This window comes from Trichosurus vulpecula, chromosome 3, assembly GCF_011100635.1.
Source record: "Trichosurus vulpecula isolate mTriVul1 chromosome 3, mTriVul1.pri, whole genome shotgun sequence".
Taxonomy (NCBI): Eukaryota; Metazoa; Chordata; class Mammalia; order Diprotodontia; family Phalangeridae; genus Trichosurus; species Trichosurus vulpecula.
The window spans coordinates 41546006-41566185 of NC_050575.1; the positions used below are offsets into that span (position 1 = coordinate 41546006).

The window sequence follows — 20180 nt, forward strand, 5'->3', positions numbered from 1 at the left end:
GAGGTATCAGATGTGGGTATAGTGTCATTGTCTTCCAAATTGGTATTTTGATCATGCCTGTCTCCATAAAAAGAATTAATGGTCCTCGGTTTTTTTGTGTTCTTCTTCATGTTGGTTAGCCTTTTCCTGGCTTTGCAGTGAATTTCTGCTTTGGGGGCTCAGGGCTCTCTGTCCCAAGTTTCTTCTTCTGGGGATTGTGAGTCTACTTACTGGCTTTGTGTATTATAGCCTTCAGTTTCCTGAGGTGTGGGGGAGGGGTCTGGCTTCCTTCAGTCTCCTCTTCCCCGGCTCTCCAGCACTGTTGCTCTTCAGCAATGGTCTCAGTTGTTTGTTGTTTGTGCTATTGTCTGCCACTTCCCCTGGGGTTGCAAGGGTATGTCTGGGCTCCTGGTGTTGACCCCTGCCGGCTGTGCCCCTCTGGGACTCAGGAACTCCCACTGCTTGGCCACTGAAGCCCTCCTTCTGTCTCCTCTATTTCAGCGTTTTTTTCCCGAGGAATTCCCGGGGTGGGGGGGTTAGAGCCATTTACCTGGCCATTATGTCTCCCAGAACTTGAAGAAGACGTGTTTCATACCTTTGGGCTGCAAGCCTCAGGAGTTGACATCTCATGGCCGGTGGCGTGCTGCTGCCTCTCGTCGCTTCCACAGACTGCTGTCCTGTGTTGGGAGACCTGGGGATCTCTGCCGGTTTGGGGCGTCCAGCTTTCTCCCAGCCTGTCTTGCTGGTTGGTTTCAGCAGCTTCCTGTGTTTCTCTTGACTCTCTTATTTGAAGATCAGATTTTCTGTTGAGCTCTAGTCTCTTCTTCAGGAAGGTCTGGAAGTCCCCTATATCATTGAATGTCCATCTCCTTGCCTGAAATAGCATGTGCTCAGTTTTGCTGGGGAGTTGAGCCTTGGTTGTAATCGAAGCTCCTTTGCCTTATGGAATGTCATATTCCAAGCCCTCCAATCTTTTAATGTAGAAGCTGCAAGGTTCTGCATGATACTGACTGTTGTTCCATGATATTTTTCTTTCTGGCTGCTTGCAGTATTTTCTCCTTGATCCGATAATTCTGGAATTGGCTATAATATTCCTTGGCATTTTCAATTTGGGATCTCTTTCAAGAGGTGATCGGTAGGTTCTTTCAATGAATATTTTACCCTCTGGTTCTAGTATCTCAGGGCAATTTTCCTTGATGATTTCATGAAAGATGCTGTCAGGGCTCTTTTTTTCCATCATGGCTTTCAGGTAGACCAATAATTCTTAAATTATCTCTTTTGGATCTGTTTTCCAGGTCAGATGTTTTTCCAGCGAGATGTTTTATGTTTTCTTCTATTTTTTTCATTCTTTTGATTTTGTTTGACTGATTCTTGGTGTCTCGTAGAGTCCAATTCTAGTTTTTAACAAATTGTTTTCTTTGGTTAGCTTTTGTATCTCCTTTTCCATTTGGCCAATTCTACTTTTTAATGAGTTGTTCTCTTCAGTGTACTTTTTTCCATTTTGTCAATTGTATTTTTAAAGGAATTGTTCAATTCTTCTACCTCTCTAATTTGACTTCTGTAACAACACTGTTACTTGCTGCTACTGTGACTGTGTAAGACCATTAACACCAGCACACAGGAGGCCTGCTAGCACAGGTCCTTTGATATGCTTTTCTAAGGAAAGCAACTTTAAGGTGTTGATGATCTTACTTTAATTAAACATACATATCATTCACTTAGTTCAGGGGAAAAAGTCAGCACCCTGGACTTCAGAGCAAATACATACAAAAATTACAAGCAGAAGTTATAAACAGAGCAAAATAACACAAATCAACAGACAGGCTTCTATTTGTCTGACCATAGCAATACATACACCGGAGAGAGAAGCACCAAAATCTGGGTTTTTAAAGCAGGAGTGGGGGGCTCCAACTGCTACCCAGAGTCTCATCTGGTCAAATCGCACAACACTCTTCTAGTGAGTGAGCCCCAAACAAAATGCTAATCTCAGAGTATATATACCCTTCTTAGGGCCTGAAGGCCCTAATCAGCAAAAGGGTGTGGGCCTGTGCCTTCACACCTAGTTAACAAAAGGATGTGGACCTCCTCCTACAAATAAAGGCAAGGCTCAATCAAAAGCATTTGATTCCCTTAGTGCTAAGAAGCACTCCGAAAGAAAAAACAGTGAAAAGTCCCACTTTGCTTGCCATTACACTTTTAAAATCCTTCTTGAGCTCTTCCAAGAAGGCTTTTTGGACTTGAGACCAGTTCATATTCCCCTTTGAGGTTTCAGATGTGGGTATAGTGACAATGCCATCCTCTTCTGAACTTGTGTTTTGATGTTCCCTGTCTGCATAATAAGAATCTATGCTCTTTGTATTTCTTTGTTGCCTCTTGCTCATGGTATTTGCCTTTTTCCTGGCTTTTAAAGTTGATCTCTGCTTCTGGGGCCCAGGGAACACTATCTCGTGCTTCTTGTGCTGGGGAGTAGGGGCCTTTGTTCTTGAAGAGGACAATGGCATCAGGAAGATGATGCCATGACTTGCAGTTGAATTGAATTTGAGTGAGGGAGGGCTGTACAAAGTCACCAACCTCTTTTTCTCTTCCAGAGCCATCTGTGTCCAGTGGCCAGATATAGATCAAGAAAACTGGAGATGGCTCAGGATGCAGTGGGAGACCTTGGCCTTTTTAAACTAAGGTCTTCCCAAGTTTTCACAATGGCAGTGCCATTCAGTGATTACGGCTGTTGAAGAAGTGAGTCAGGGGATGGCGCCTTTAATCCAAAAAACAAAAAATCAAACTGGAAGAGGAAGACCCTCAGGGTTGCTGGCAAAAGAGAAACAATTACTATTTGCCTTCACTCTGAGCCATTTGGGCCCCAAAAATATAACCATTAAGTAGTGCTTGGGCAGAGTACTGTTGTTGGCCAATCAATGAGAGCCACAGTGCATTGGGTTTAAGTCATAGTCTTTAAGGAAGAAATCTACCCAGTAAACCCCACAGTAGGTTTCAGCCCTCAAAATTTACCTTCCTTTGGGCAGAGCACCCTCAGGTATGGGCATGGTACCCCATGTCGGGGGGAGGGGGAGAGGAGAAGAGAGGAGCATGGAAGAAATTACCAGTAAGGTCTAGGGATAAGGGAAGAGTTAATTACTAAATGAAATAATAGATTCCCAGGAGGTAAAATGTACAGTTTTGTTTACATCAAAATAAAAAGTTTTTACACAAAAGCAGTGCAACTAAAAATTAAAAGAGAAGCAGAGGAAAAAAAGCCCTTCTGCATTTGATAAGTGAACTAAGGTTTCAAGTTAGAGGAAGAAATCTGAGTTGTCAGTAGCCATGTGGAAAAATGTGCTAGCTCACTAATAAGTGGAGAAATACAAAATAAAATAGCTGAAGTACCACCTCATACAAATCCAATTGGCAAAGTTGACCAAAAAGAAAAATGACATGTACGGGGGCAGTGGAAAAAAGGGGACATTAAAACACTGTCGATGGAACTGTGAACTGGTATAACCATTCTGAAAAGCAATTTGGAACTATGTCCAAAAAAAACTATTAAACTGTGTATACATATATCCTTTTACCTAATAATACTACTATTTGGTCTGTACCTCAAAGAGATCTGAGTATCAGAAAAATGGACCCAAATGGACAACAAAGGTAGAGGCTCTTTTTGTAGTGGGAAAAAAAATGAAAACTGAGGGGGTTCTCATCAGTTTGGAAACAGTGAAAAAACTATAAGGATTATCAACTCTGAAAGACTTAGGAACTCTGAGCAATACAGTAACCAACCAGAATTCCAAAGGACTCATAATAAAACATGCTATTCATTTCCAGATAGAGAGCTGATAGATTCAGAATGTAGACTATGTAGGCTGAAACATAATTTCTTTTTTTCTGGACATAGCTAATGAGCCCATTTGTTTTTCATGACTGTATATATTTATAAAAGATTTTGTTTTTCTTACCTCAATGGAGCAGAGAAGAGGATGAGGGAGGAGAATTAAGTATGAAGGTAAAATAGGATTTTTTTTTTAAAAAGAAAGGAAACAGAAAAATTGTTTTTAAAATGAAACTTTTTATTGCAGTATAATTAAATACACAAAGTTGTTATATATTAAGTACTGGTATATTAAAGCTATGTTTCATACGTAGTAAGTAGAAGTACATAGGGCTTCAGCTTTGTTCAGCTCACTGATAGCGCCTGAGTCATTGATATATATTACATTAACAATGATAATAGGTTTCTTTAATTTTTTATAATAGAGTTATCCCTGCAAAATACTGTTTATTTTAGCTTTTTTTTCCCTAGAAATCAAATTTAAATTGACTTATTAGAATTTTAGAAATAACATTATTATTGTCTAATTGATTAAGCTTCATACGGTGTCCCTCCCATTTGAAAGTAGTTGTTGTTCAGTCGTTTTTCAGGCTTGTCTGACTCCATGACTCCATTTAGGGTTTTCTTGGCAATGATACTAGAGTGGTTTGCCATTTCCTTCTGCAGCTCATTTTACAGATGAGGGAACTGAGGCAAACAGGTTAAATGACTTGCCCAGGGTCACACAGCAGTAAGTATCTGAGGCTGGATTTGAACTCAGGAAGATTAGCAGTGCCCTATACACTGTGCTACCTAGCCGCCCTCTTATCTCAAGCAGGGATTGTTTAATTATTTGTATCCTCGGTGCCAAGCCACATATTGAAGCTTAATAAATGTTTGTGGCATGGTTGATTGATAGTTCCCAATATTGGCTATTAGTACTATTCTTTTCTGTCAAATTAATTATCTGTAAACAAGAACTATTATATGGTGGGTTAACTGTTACTTTATAAATTTCTTTATACGTCCGATAATCTTTTTGTAATGTATATCATCACCACCTTCATTTCTCTGTTTTGTAAATTCACATTTTTATATTGAGTGTTCTTAAAGAAGGGCAAACCTTTAATTACTTTTTAGTATCTCATTATTATATAAGGGGAAATGATGTTAAGTGTGTTATATTAAGTTGTTCATTACTTTGAAGTGCTAAATGGGAATAAGATTATACTAAAGTTCTTGACTAGGATCAGAAAATGAATTTATATTTCCCTCCGTTGTTTGCAAAATGCCATTGATTTTTACCAAATTGAATATTCTTAGTTAGATCATGGAGAACCGTAGCTTTAGAGCTGGAAGAAAACTGAGAAGTCATCCAGTTCAGTCCCCTTATTTTACAGGAAGGGGAGCTGAGGCCCAGAGAATTTAAGGGTGAGAGGGGAGGGGGCAAGGCCAAGATTTTGAACCCAGTTTACTTCTACTTCCTGAATTCTAATTCACCATCCATGTCTTTCCATTGAACTGTTTTGAAAAAATCCAAAAATGCTTTCTTCTCCCAAGACTCGAGTAGTAATTAGAGCACTCCAGAATGGTGAACGAAAATGTCCAGACATTTTGCTATCTTGTTAGAATTTCAGTATTGAGAGTCACATTCAGAAAATATGTATATTTGGAGAGGATCAGGATGAGCTCAGAGGTGCTTACTTGGCGTTTTCAGAAAAGGTGTGCTACCACTACGACCACTACTAATAATAGCCGACATTTGTGGAGTGCTCATCTCATCTGATCCTCACAACAGTCCTGGAAGATAGATGCTACTACAGTAGAGAAAACAAAAGTTAAATGACTTGCCTCAGGTCACACAGCTAGTAAGTGCCTGAGGCTGGATTTGAGGTCGGGAGGAACCTGAATTCCTGCCTTCTACACTTAATTGTGTGACCATAGACAATTTGTAAGCCTTAGTTTCCTCATCTGTAAAATGGAAAAGAACAATAATCCCTCCCTGGACTGTGGTGAGGAATAAGTGAGACAATGTAATTAATGCACTTCATGAGCCTTCTGGTGCTATAGAGATGCCAGCTATTATTGTTAATACTATCCCTTCTCCAACAAATGTTTGCGGCTGGAAGTAACGTGAGAAATTAGCCTGATTTTTTTCTTATTAATCTTCACTTGTAGGTACTTAACAGATTAAGAAATACTAAATATAAGTAAAAGAACTGTTCATTCAGTGTCTTCTTGTATCTGAGCAGATACTTTGCAGTAATGCAAAACTTTTGATTTTATTCTGTTCTGATCCTTCAGGGTTTATTTCTCATTCCTTCTCCCCTTTGGAACTGAAGTTCATCTATCAGCACGTGCTCCCGGATCTGTCTGGAAAGGTCTTGGTTGATGTTGGTTCCAGGCTTGGCCCAGTACTTTTTGCGGTAAAGTCTAGTGCAGGAACTTCTTCAATGTTTGTAATGTGCATTTTTTTATGCTAACAGCTGACTTTGCCTGCAGTCATCCAAGGAGATAGATAAATTTAATTTCTTAGACTAACAATACACCAGATTGAGCCACCCAGGTTGTGACATATCAAAGATGTTGCAGATAGGTGAGTTCTAATATGTTCTATAGTAATATTGAGTTCCCTCTTCTTAAGACCAATTCTTATAATCTCTCATAGAATCATGGATCTTGAGAAGGATCCATGGCACCTCAGAGACCATGTAGTCTTAACACCCTTGTTTTACAGTGAGGAAACTCAGGCCTAGTGAAGTTAAGTAACTTGTCCCAGGTCACACAGATAGAAAGTATCATTTATTCCTACAAATTATAAAAGTATTGATGGCATAAAAACATTAAATATAACATACCACATAGCTAGTCTTTTGTAGATTAACTTCTGTGCCGACTTCTTTTTTTCTTACTTGTGCTAATTTTTATTGATCAAAAAAGCTTTGATTTAAGAGGTTTGTTTGTAAAGCTTTTGGTTACACTTGATTTCTTAAATATTTCTTTAACATAATTTTTTTATTCATTACTTATAGTACAATTTAAAAAGTTTTGCCGGATAATTGAAATGAAGCTTCTGATTCTCATGAGCAGACTTGTTTAAACATATGAACAGAAGAAGCAGTAGATTCATATGTATCCGTTTATTCAAATGTTTTTAGAGGAATCATTATCTGCTACAAGTCATAAAAGTTTACTTTTTAATGTTGGGTTTATTTTTAATGGTAAAGTTTCTCCCTGTTAACATACAGTGAAAGCTTCAAGAGAAAATAATAGCATCTCAAAAATAATGGTTTGAGGTTTGTGGATTTTTGTTTTTTGATGGGAGGTGTTTATGGGATGATGAACATCTGTAAATGGACATTAGTACTAGTACCTACCTTCCAGAGTTGTAAGGATAAAATGAGATATTTGTAAAGCACTATATAAATGCTAGCTATTATTTGGTTTAGGTCAGTAGCAATTATTTCTTTTAAAGTGTCTCAAGTTTTTTAGGTACAGCTTCCTTTTTCCTCCCTGCGCCTATGTTCTCATTATTCTTTTTCCAATCCACAAAACTTTTTCACTAACGCTACCATTTTTGGAATATTTTGGTAGGGTAATATAGATATTTGTATTCCCTATGCCTTCTTGACAAAGCTTCTTGTAATTCTTGGGATTACCTTACTACAGGTTGGGAACTTCCACTTTAGTGAATAAAATCTAGGGAGTTATTTGAGACACAGAGAGGTCTTTCTGAGATCATAGCTAGTAAATCCCAGGTGTGAGATTTGAACCTAGTTTTTCCCAACTCCAATTCTAGCCCTCTCTCTACTATCTCAGACTTATTTATTATTATAGAGATTAGTTAATGGCAATAAATTCCCTTTTTCCTCACATAGATTTCTAGGTCATTTTGTTGTTCAGTTGTGTCTGACTTTCATGATCTTGTGGACCTACTGTTCATCGGGTTTTCTTGGCAAAAAAAAAAAAGTAGATATTTAATGGATAGATTAAAACATATAGTCATTAATTATCCTTATTTAGTCTGCTTTGTGACTGATGTGAATAAATTGCCAAATCTTAGGCTTAATTGTCTAAGTCACTCACTACTCTACTCAGTCACCTTCCCCTACAGTTAGCGTGTGCTCAGTTTGATTAATAGAAAACTAATATAATAGTTGGAATGGGAATAAGGACTGGACCTGTGATTTCATTGGTATAAGGAACTCCTAGGTAGGGCCATTCCTTTTACAAATGAAGGTAAGCATCTTTTCTAGGCTTAGCATTATGTAAGGTACCAGAAATTTAAGGGATTTCCAAAGGATCACGTAATATGGGTCAGAGGCAGGACTTGAACCCAGATTTTCTGGCTCTGGGTCCAACTCCCTAATTACTCTGCCATGGTACCTTTTCTTAATAGTTATATAATTAAATATAATTAGGATGGTAAATCTTGGCAAAGAAAAGTCACTTCAAAATCATAATAAAGTAAAGTATAAATTTGCTTTTATTATTTGACATTTAGGGTGATCTATATGTTTAATCAAAGTTTTCTAGGCTTTATTCATCATGTTTTTCCTTATTTTAGGTAAATTTTCCTTTTTCTTTAAAAAGATAATGTCTTCCTTTCTTCTGAAGCTGGGAAAAGTTAATCTATTATAATTATTACATTTCCTTTTATTTTAGGGTTATCTTTATAGTTCAGCATTGCAGCTACATGGAGTGGAAATGAATCAAGACTTTTGCCAGCTGCAAGAAATGATCATTGCCAAATACAAGTTTACTGATAGGATAAAGGTACTCATTGTTATTTTTAGTTAGTAAACATTTATTAATCTCTGAAAGAGTCTCTGCCCTCAAGGATCTTAACATTCTGTAGGAGGACACAGCCATATACACATAATTTGAATAAAAATATTTAAATTAAGTGTATATAAAGATGAAAATACAAGATATTTTGATGGGGAAGGGGCACCATCAACTGAATTCCTCTTGAGCTGAGCTTTGAAGGAGACTAAGGATTCTGAGAAACAGAGGAAAAGAGTACACTCTCAGCATGAGCAATGATAGTCTGTGCAGAGGTAGAGAAATAAGAGATTGATAGCCAAGTAAATGGAACAGAAAGAAAGCCCTTTGGCAGAACCAAAGAAGACGTGGAATGGGGGAAAGGGAAGGGAACAAAGATTCATAAGATAATTACTATATGCCAGGCTCTGTGCTGAGTTCTTTACAAATATTCATTTGATCCTTACATCAACCCTAGGAGATAGGTACTGCTTTTATCTTGTAGTTGAGGAAACTGAGGCAGGCAGAGTTTTAATTACTTGCCCATAGTCACACAGCTATTGAGTGTCGGATTTGAACTGAGGTCTTTTTTCTCCAGGCCCATGGCTCTATCTAACTACCATCTAACTGCCATCAAATGTAGTATATAATAAAAGTGGAAAGGTAGGTTGGAACCAATTTGTGAAGATCTTTAAATGCCAAACAGGCATTTGTATATCCTAATAGTTTTATTTCTAAATATATATGTGTCTGTGTGTGTATATATGTATATATATAGTACCTACACGTATATGTAATTAATATACAGCAACAACAAAGAGATATTAGTGAGCCCCTGGAGTATATCAAGTAGGGAAGTACTAGATCCACAGATACTTTAAGAGCGTCTTTTGGCAGCTTTGTGGAGGATGGATTGGAAAAAGAATAGACTTGAGGTGAGGAGACCAATTAGGTTATTGAGTTACTAAGTTATTGTGTAGGTGTAGAGGTGAACATGGATGATGAGAAAGATGCTGTGGTAGAAGCCTGGACAAGTCTTGACAAGTGAAAGTGAGAAGTCACTTAGGACTCTGAGGTTTCAATTCTAAGTGATTAATTAGAAGGATGGTTTTGCCCTTGACAGTAATAAGAAAGTTTGGCAAAGGGATGATTTTAGGGGAGAAAGGCAGTAAATTGTGTTTTAAACATGTTTAGCTTGAGGGATCTACGGGGTGTCCAGTTTGAAATGAATTGGCAATTGGAAATGTGGGAATGGAGCTCAGGAGAGAAGTTGGGTTTGGGAGCCTTCATCATAAAACTGATAATTAAATGTATAGGAACTAATGAGGTCACTGAAAGAGAGGATAGAGAACTGATGAAGAGGCCCAGGATAGGATCCCAGAGTTCTATTTACAGTTAAGACAAATGCCAAACAGGTAGGAGAACCAAGAAGAGAGCAGTGTCTAGAAAATGCAGAGAGAATATCCAGAGAATGCAGTCAGCACTATCAAATGCTGCAGAGAGGCCCAGAAGGATGAGGATTAAAGAGAAGGCATTAGATACGACAGTTAAGAGAGAACAGTTTCAGTTGAGTGGTGATACCAGAAGCCATATATTTGTTCTAAACCCTAATATAGGAAGTATTTATTATAGCCGTATAACTTAATAAAATATAAATGGTATAGCATTATTTTAAGACACAATTTGGGAAATATTTAATTGGAATTGTGCTCAAAAAATCCATGATCAAAATATAAAATAAACTCAAAGGACAAAAATGTTTTTTCTTTAAATTCAGATATTCTTTCTTAAAATGTTTTTTTAGTTGCTATGTAGTGCCATGGCATCTTCTGAATCTTAGAGTTAAAAAAAATAATCTAAGGATATAAAAGCTTTTTATGAAATTTTTTGTGTTAGATTACTATCTAATATTGTTTTAGGCAGTAGGATGCAGTGAAAAGAATCCTAAACTCAGAGTCAGAGGACTTAGTTCAAATTCTTGGGTTTGCCTGTGTTACCTTGGGAAAGTCACTCTAGGGGAAAGGCCTCTTGGCCTGATTTCTTAGTTGGAAAATGAGATGGTTAGAATAGATGACATCTAAGGTCCCTTCCAGCCCTAAATCTTTCTGTAATCCATGGTGCCTATGACACCAGATATAAGCAGTTTGGTGTAGAGGATAGAGAGCTTACCTCAAGAGTCAGGAAGATCTGGATTCAAGTTCTACCTCTAATATAGACTAACTGTACATAACCCAACTAAAAATTGCAGACCACTTACTTATCTACATTGGTAAGGGAGTCTCCTCATCAGGGATTTCCCCATATCAATAAAATCATTGTCAAAAAATAAAGTGAAACTAGATGTGAAAGTATTTTTAATTTGTTAACCAAATTTCCCCCTGTATTTTTTCTTGCCCAGTTTTTATTAGAGAATTAGAGTTTTATTAGAGGTTGTATAGAGAATATTAGAGGATATACATATACACATATGTGTGTATATGTTTTTTTTTTCCTTCTGCCTACTTTTCCCCTTAGCCATCTATAGTTGTCAGCCTGCATGAACCGCTGCCGGCTTGGTAAGAGCTGTTTTTAAAATGTGAATTGTGCTACTTAAGTCTTGCGATTTAGGATATTATGGCAATAACTTCTTTTCACTTTGATAGTAAAATATACACATAAAAAAGGAAAGGTATTTTGTATATAAATGTGACGGTTACTAGTTAAAAAGGACTATTTCTATGGAAGGTAATAGGGCACTGCTTAAAAAATAGAAAAATAGATCAGTGGAGCAAATTAGACAAGAAATTTTGGAAGCAAATGAATATACTACCCCATTGTGTGATAAACCCAGGAATACAGGCTTGTACAAAGTTGTAGGAGGTCAGCCAAAGAGAACAACACCCTTAGGACTTTCTGGGTAGGTTTAGCATGAAGACTAATGGCCAGAGCCCAGTTGCCAGAGAAAGGGCCTAAGCAAAATCCAGCCAAAGCATTCCCTTAACCCTTTGATGGGATCCTAGTGCACGAATAGTTCCTGAGCCCGATAGCTTGTGGGAAAGACCCTAAGCAAACCCTGCAGTAAGGGTTGGTCCTCCAGTCCAGCGGCAAGAGGGATCCCAGCAGTGGAACAGGGGGTTCCTTGAAGGAAGGGCCTGGTCTGACTCACTATACTCAAGACCAGAACAGGTTCTGCTCACATAATTTGGTTGTGAAACTTAACCCAAATGTAGATCACTTAGCTTAGTTACTAAGGTGGATATAAGATAAGGAAACCCAAGGAAACGCCTTAGTTTGAAAGATGCCCAGGGGTAAATCCCAAGGAAAATAGCAACTCTACAAAACTCCAAGGAAACCCCTGTGTGCCTCAGTTTCTTCTAATGTAAAGTGGAGATAATAACAGCCCCTATCTTGGGGTTAAATGAGATTGTATTTATAAAACATTTAGCACAGTGTCTGGTATACAGTACATGTTTAATAAATGCATATTTCCTTCCTTAAGAAAGAAATGGCTTCTTAAAACTAACAACTTTTGAAGAGTCAAAAAGGATGGTTAAAATGATAGAAGTTCTGTGGATGGTTTTGTTCTGCATTAACAGTCTCAGGATAAAGCAAATGGGAAGCATGTGGGATTATATGTACTGGGAAAGAAAGGATGAAGACATAGAAGGAAGTTACTGTTGCATTATAGAGGTGCTTTAGATAAAGGTTTATAATCATGGAGGAAGGAGTAGGGGGAATATGTATCCCATGAAGCTCATTTTCATCTGAACTGAAAAAAAAATTGAACAAATTTATATCCAGAAATTTCAGCATAGGAATGGCTTAAACTCAAGGGAAATAGGAGGAATAGAGGAGACCGAGAAGACCATAGAGAGGTAAGGCCATAGTCTCAAACTCAAATGTTGGAGTGAGGAACATGAAGAGTTGACTAAAGGAAGAATAAAAACCTGATTTCAGGGATGGAGTCAGGGAAAGAGAAGAACTATGACTGAGGTAAAACAAATTGTTTCATTTATAGAATCAAAGTTTCAGGCAAATCCCTCCCTTCTATGACCTTTCTGTTTGTAAAGAGATGGGTAGGAACAAAGGAAGTTAAAATTACGAGAGTACAAGATAGAGGAAATACACAATTAATCATAACTGAATAAACTTAAACTGTGTAGTAAACTTAAGTATAAAATGAAAAAAATAAAGTAGATCTTAAAACAGTTCAATAATATATTGTTAATAATAGTAGATAGATAAGTATAGGTAGCGTTTATATAGCACTTTAAGATTTATAAAGTACTTTGCGCATGTTATCTCATTTGAATCAACAACCCAGGGAGGTAGATATTTGTTATTATCCCCATTTCATATTTAAGGAAACTGAAGCAGACAGAAGTTAACCTCTGATTTGCCCAGGGTCACACAGCTAGTAAGTGTCTAAGGCCAAATTTGACCTCAGGTTTTCCTCACTCCAAGTCCCATGCCACCTTGATTCAAATAAACTTAAAATATGGGGCTTCAGCTGACCTCAAAAAAGTAGGAGTAGCAATCCTGGTTTCGGTTAAGGCTACAGTAGAGATAGATAGGAGATGAATAGGAAAATTACATTATGCTCAAAGGCACTGTGGATAATATCAGTACTTAACATATATGTAATAGCATCTAAATATTTAAAAGAAAAATCAAATTAGAATGAGGAATAGTAAAACTATAATAGTGGGGGTGGGAAGGACCTTAATGTATACCCTTTCAAATCTAGACAGATCTTACCAAAAGAGAAACAAGAAAGAAGTTAAGGACCTGAATAGAACTTTAGAAAAATTATAAATAACATGTCTGGCAGTAACAGAATTGGAATAGAAAGGACATATAGTAAGTGCTTAATGAATGCCTTTTCATTTATTCAAGCTTGGAAAGGACATGATTAAAAATGACAAAGTAAATGGCTAAATCATTTTCATATCTTGAGAATGTTGGAATACTTAATATTTACGTACTTCACTATCTAGCACTGTAACCTGGCACCTCTTAGGCAATATTTAATAAATACTTGTTGATAGATTGATTCTGAGCATTCTCTATAGAGGTGCAGATTTCAGCCGATCTGCTCCTCATTTTAGGTATCTCTTGTCCAGTCCTTCCATAAATCCTTCACAGGGTGTCCATTCAGTGTGATCCTTCCTCTGTTTCTTAACAAAAGGAGGGCACTAAGTGAGCTGTTCTTCTGCTATTCCTCTTGTCTTTATCCTAACAGGTCCACTTTACTTTCTAGTCATAGATCTTTTTGTTGATCTTGTCTGAGCCATTTTGTCTCAGTACAATTTTGATATCATGGTGCAATTTATTTGTGCCGATCATGAGACAGTCTTTTAAGTGACCCACAATTTTGATTTTTTTTAGGATGTGAAATTCCATTATGCTTAGTCATTTAACATCATTGAAAGAAGTGGTCAATAGATCTGTGATCTCATTAATATAGATACTTTATCCATTAATGCAAATTATAACCCATCCTGCCCATCAATGGGACTATTTCCATATCATACCATAATTCTCCCCAGGGAAGCCATGCTGGAGGTCTTCTAGATCTTTTTCACATTATGTGTGATACTGGTGTAGAATGCAGACCATCTGTTAAACCTCACTCTTGTGATGTGACTAGCCTATCTTTTTTTGCCAAGCATGCATTCCTTTACTCCTAATTATTTCCTCTTTTGTAATGTGTTGAATGAATACTATTAACAAAAGTCATAAAAATTGATTGACTTGTGTTACGTATATGCAGATGAAATAAGTTGGTTTGTCAAATTTTCACCTGTTAAGTTGATACTTTAGCTTCTATACATTTAGTCTTCCCATTTATATTAAAGTTGCTATGCATTTCCATTTGATGCGGTTAACATACTGCCCACTTCCCTCAATCCATCAAACAAATGCCTGTTGCTGTTCCAGTTACTATTTTGTGTGTGATATAGTTGACTGGCTTTTTGTTTCTTACATGAACTCATTCTCATCTTCAGGTGCATCATGCAAATATATGTACTCAAGCCTCACTTCTTCAAAATGCTGATGTTGTTATAATGAATAACGTCTTTGAATATTTTCTGGACAGATCAGAACAGGCCAGGTATGCTATATATTTAAAAAAAAATCAGTTTGTTCTCACAGTATATTTAGTTTCCAGTTTACAAAATATCTACATTCTACATTTCTCTTGGCCTATTACTTTTTTTTAAAGATAACTTGAATTATGAATATGTCTATATTAATAGAATAATGTGTTACATAAAAACAAGAAGAAATCAAAACAATTTATAGTCATATGAAAAATACTTTAAATCTTTATTGATTAGTGAAATGAAAATTAAAACAACCTTAAGATAATCATTTTACACTTATCAGATTGGCTAAAATGATTGAAGGGGAAAGTGTCAAATGTTAGAGGAGATGTGGAAAAATTGGGACACTAATTCACTGTTTGTGGAACTGTGAACTGATCCAACCATTTTGGAGAGCAATCTGGAATTATGTCCAAGGAGTTATAAACTGCCTATACCCTTTGACCCAGCACTACTACTACTACAAAGTCTGTCTCTAAAGATGACTAGGGAAAAAGAAAAAGAGCCTACATGTTCTAAAATATTTATAACAGCTCTGTAGTAGCAGACAACTGGAAATTTCAGGTGTGCCCATCAGGCATTGGGGATAAAAAAAGAGGCAAAAGACTATTTCTGCTTTCAAGTGGCTCATAATCTAATGGGGGAGAAAACATAAAAACAAATATATATAAAGCAGACTATATACAGGATAAAAAAGAGATAATTAACAGAGAGAAGGCACTGGAATTAAGAGATGTTGGGGAAGACTTCTTATGGAAGGTGGGATTTCAGTTGGAACTTAAAGGAAACCAGGAATGTCAGTAGTCAGCAAAGGAGGGAGAACATTCTAGACATGGGGGAAAGCCAGAGAAAATGCTCAGAGCTAAGAGATAAAGTGTCTTGTATGTGGAACAGCCAGGGGAGCCAGTCACTGGATCAAAGAGTACATGTGTAGGAGTAAGATGTAAAAAGAGTGGAGTGGTAGGAGGAGAATGGGTTTTGGAGGGCTTTGAATGCCAAATAGAACGTTTTGTATTTGCCACTGGAGGCTATAGGAAGCCCCTTTAGTTTATTGAATAGGGGGCTAACTGGAGGATAGATTGGAGTGGGGAGGGATTTGAGGAAGGCAGGCCCACCCCATGCTATTGCAATAGTCTAGTGGCAAGGCGATTAAGGCCTGCGCTAAATTGGTGGAAGTTTCAGATGAGAGAAGGGGTCACATTCAGGAGATGTTGCAAAGGTGAAAGCAGCAGGCATAGGGGGTGTGAGATGGTGAAGAGATGGTGAAGAATCCAAGATAATGCCTAGATTTCAAACCTGAGGAACTGGGAAAATGGTGTTGACCCTTACAGCAATAGAGAAAATAGGAGAGGCGGGGGGAGAGGGAGTGTTTAGGGTGAAAAATACTGAGTTCTGTTTGGGGAATGTTGAGTTCAGGATATCTACTTGGCATCCAGTTGGAGAGGTCTGAAAGGCATTTGGAGATGTGAAATTGGAGGTCAGCAGAGAAATTAGGGTGGAATAAGTAGTTTGAGAATCATCAGCAGAGAGATGATAATTAAATCCATGAGAGCTGATAAGATCAACAAGTGAAGTGGTAGAGGGAGAAGAGAAGAGGAGTTAGGACAGAACCCTGAGGGACACCTATAGTTAGAGGGTCTGATCTGGATGAGGATCCAGACAGAGGAGCGGTTAGGTAGATGGGAGGAGAACCAGGAGAGAGAATGGTGTGCTGAAAACCTAGAGAGAAGAGAGTATCAAGGAGGAGAGAATGAACAGCGGTATCAGGCTGCCAAGAGGCCAAGGAGAATGAGGATTGAGAAAAGGCTGTTTTAGAATTTGGCAACTAAGAGAACATTAGTAACTTTGGAGAGAACAGTATTAATGGAATGATAAGGTCAGAAGCCCAATTGTAAGGGGTTAAGAGAGCGAGAGGAGAGAAGTAGAGGTATTTGCTATAGGTGGCCTTTGTGAAGAGTTAAGCTACAAAAGTCAGAAAAGCAAAATGCTGGCTTTCAGAGTCCTTCATAACTTGCTCCCCCTCCAAACCTTTCAAGTTTTCATTGGCTTTCCCCCATTCCTGGAATATTCTTCCTTATCTCTGCTTCCTAGCTTCTCAGGCTTCCTTCAAGTCTTACTTAAAATTCTACCTTCTGTAGGAAGCTTTTCCCAAACCATCTTAATTCTAGTTCCTTCTTTCTGTTGATTATTTCCTTTTGTCCTGTATATAGCATAGTTTTTTGCATGTTGTCTCCATTAGACTGTGAGTTCCCTGAGAACAGGGACTATATTTTGCCACTATTTGTATCCCTAGCACTTAACACAATGTCTAGGACTTAGAAGATCCTTTAAAAATGTTTATTGACCCACTGTCCCAATAGAAAACGTGCATAATAAAGCAAGTAATACAATAATAAAGCAAAAATTTATGTATTTCTTTTTGAAAGAATATAAGGTCTACAGTGGACTTATAAAGTAGTTTGAAAGTCTTGGTCTGTATTTTTACTTTGTGTTGTAATATCATTTTCCAGTGATCACTAACCTAATGACCTTTTTATAGAAAAAAAATTTTTTAATTTATTTCAGAGCCTGGGAATATATCAGCCATAATGTGAGGAAAAAAGGAACATTATTAGTAACAGTCCCAAGTCTTAAAGAATCTCTCTCAAATCTACAGGTTTGTCAACATTTTTGTTTTTTAAATCCCAATTGCTCATTTTTTATATAATAATTATATCAAAATTCTATTTACGTTCAGTCTGAACATGGTGACAACACTGTAATCTTGTGGTTAAAACATTGCCTTGAGGTTGATATGAATCCCAACCTTAACATAAACTTCACCTAGATTTTTAGGCTTTCAGTGATAGAGTTCAAAGTTGACAGCAGTAGTAAGTGATATAAAAAATTTAGAATGTCTACAAATCATAATTTTGCATAGTATCACAGAAGGTACAGGATTACATGTAATTAAAGCAGACTGGACACCTGAATCCTACTTTTAACACAGCCACTTTTAAATCTTACATAAACCATTTAATTTCTTTCTGCCTCAGTTGTACTATGTATAAAACAAGAATGATATTTAACAATAGATTCAACCTATAATAATGATATATTGTTCAATTAATATTTATGAAGACTTTTGAGATCCTTAGATGAAAGGCACTCTTGCACCCTAATGTAGAGAACTATCATCATCATTTACTTTAGCAATGTCTTTCACCATATATATTCACTGCCAGTTTTTAATACCTAATTTTTACATTGAAGTGAAAACACTGAAGCCATATTAACTATTTGAACTCTTAGGTCATTTTATAATCTATAATCTCTTTATGCTATATGGTCCATATTTATTATTTATTCAAAATTAATTGGCAGCAGTGTGGTGTAGGGCAGAGGTGTCAAAGGAACAAAACCAGAACCAGATTAAAATGTAACTGGGAAATGTTTACCAAAACAAAAATATAATACATTATAGATAATGCTCATATGTGGTTTTCTAAGTCACATTGGCTCACAGAGATCTGTTCTATTTGAGTTTGACACCTCTGGGTATGTATTGGATAGAGCTGGCTGATGGCCCTGGGCAAATCACTTAACATCTCAGTGCCTCAGAAAACTCTTTTAAGACTATAAATTTCAGAGAAGATAGAGATCTTCAGTGGTAGAGAGAGTTCCTTAACGTGAACTCCTGATGTAGATGAAATCAAAGTGTCAGGTTAAAATAAAAAGTCATTTAGTGGTCCTATCACATAGGAAAATAATGATTTCCATCAGAAGTCCCTAAACCTGTGTGGTCACACAACACCGCACTCCCCAGCCCCCAGTTAGAGATGATTAGCAAAACAAACTATACACAACTCTGTTTCTTTGCTAGTTAAACAGTTCAATTCGAAAAGAATGTTTTTAGTTCCTACCATGTGCAAGACTATAAGCTGTCACTACAAGGACAAAAAACCAAAATAATTCCTGCAGTCAAGGAGCTTATTAGGATATATATTAAGGGTACACCATATGTACACAAATAAGTAACAAAGAATATTTTCAAGTTTGAGAATGCTAACAACTTGGGAACTTCCCTCCTAGGGCAGATGACTCCTAAGCTTTGTCACACATACATATTTAAACCATTCAAATTTAATTTAATGCACATGGGTTTTTTGGTTTTTTATTCTAGGTGTTTCATTTTTTCTTTGTTCTGATCTCATGATAGTTCTAAAAATTATCTTAATTTAAACTCATTTCTAACAAATACTTTAATCAAGGTAAGTACCTAAGCTCATTCAAGATATTAATGTATGTAAAATCTGATTCTAATTTATAACGTGATATGTTCTTCTCAATTCTCTGTTATTATAAGTTCTTAAAATTCCTAGGAACAAGATTTTTACCTCACAATTTTTACTTACACAGATTCGTCCTTGTTTTTTTTCAGGTGGCTATACCTCTAAATCAGTGGGTTGAAGAAGTACAGTTGAACTATGATGTATATACAGAAAAAGACATCGATAGAGAATCACTTGAACAAATTCATTTGTACAAGATCCTTTAGAATTAAGATTGACTTACTGTTTTATTTAATATATGTGATACCTTAATTAAAATATTTATTTTCACTTTGACTTCTTTTAACCTGATCTCTTTAGCAGCAAATTCTATAGACAAAGTTAAAATGTGAAAAAATGACCATTCTAAACTCAAGTTCCACAATTTTGTAACACCTAGAACATAACAGGGTATCCCAAAAGTCTGAGTGCAGATTAAGTTTATTTGAGCTCCAGTATCCCTTATTAAAGCTTTAACTGTGTTAAGACTGCATTATTTTGAAATATCTTATATGGTTCCTATTAAATTTTAATTAAAAAAAAAACTTTTTCAACAATGTGCCTCATACAGCTAAGTCCCAATCAGTGGTATTAATAATGAACCATGTGAAATTGTCACCTTCAGATTTTTTCAGATTCATTTGTTTTGGATTGGAGAACTGGTTACCATATTTTATATAATTATGATTTTGAAAGGATTCATTCTCACTAATCAGCACTCAGTTTGTATGTTTCTTAAACTGGTATTATATAAGATCATTGTGTGATCCATGACACATGAAATCGAGAAAGAGTTCTGTGGTCTTCAAGCTAAAAAAATAAACCCAAAACCTTAACTGTTTACGAAACATATAGGGGTATGGTGGAGGTTGGACTTGTGATTTTTATCAGTGTTAGGAACTCTTAGTGAGGAAACTGCCATTGGAGATGAAAACGTACTCAGCAACTTGTAGCCAGCGTCAGTGCCTAGGCCACACAGCTAGTATATGTCAGTGTCAGGACTTCAAGACCCCCTCTCTATGATTGCATACTCAAAAGTATTTCATTTAAATTACTTAAAAGGAGTTTACACAATTAGCTACATTTCGGAACTTACCGGGCTTCTCCAATGAGAGAGAATCATCTAGGTTCTGAAAATAAAAGCTCAGAGAAAAAAAGCTGAAATTAGGCGTAGCATTTAGAATGTTGAACTAGATGCTAATTGGCAGTACTCTTGCTGGGCTCTGAACTATTCTAGCA

The 20180-nt window shown here is 36.7% G+C and overlaps 1 protein-coding gene across 2 annotated transcripts in view; it reads left to right on the forward strand.

Annotated features, from left to right (window-relative positions):
• The window catches only part of LOC118843905, a 40314-nt gene extending 20901 nt beyond the window's left edge, over positions 1-19413 (forward strand). The window contains exons 4-8 of one of the 2 annotated variants that reach the window (XM_036751690.1): positions 6086-6207; positions 8447-8557; positions 14533-14639; positions 17197-17287; positions 19052-19413. In XM_036751690.1, the coding sequence (XP_036607585.1) occupies positions 6086-6207; positions 8447-8557; positions 14533-14639; positions 17197-17287; positions 19052-19168 (548 nt within the window). In that variant the 3' untranslated portion in view covers positions 19169-19413. The remainder of the gene's footprint in view (positions 1-6085; positions 6208-8446; positions 8558-14532; positions 14640-17196; positions 17288-19051) is intronic. The other variant, XM_036751691.1, reaches the window with a different exon arrangement.
• Positions 19414-20180: the final 767 nt, after the last annotated feature.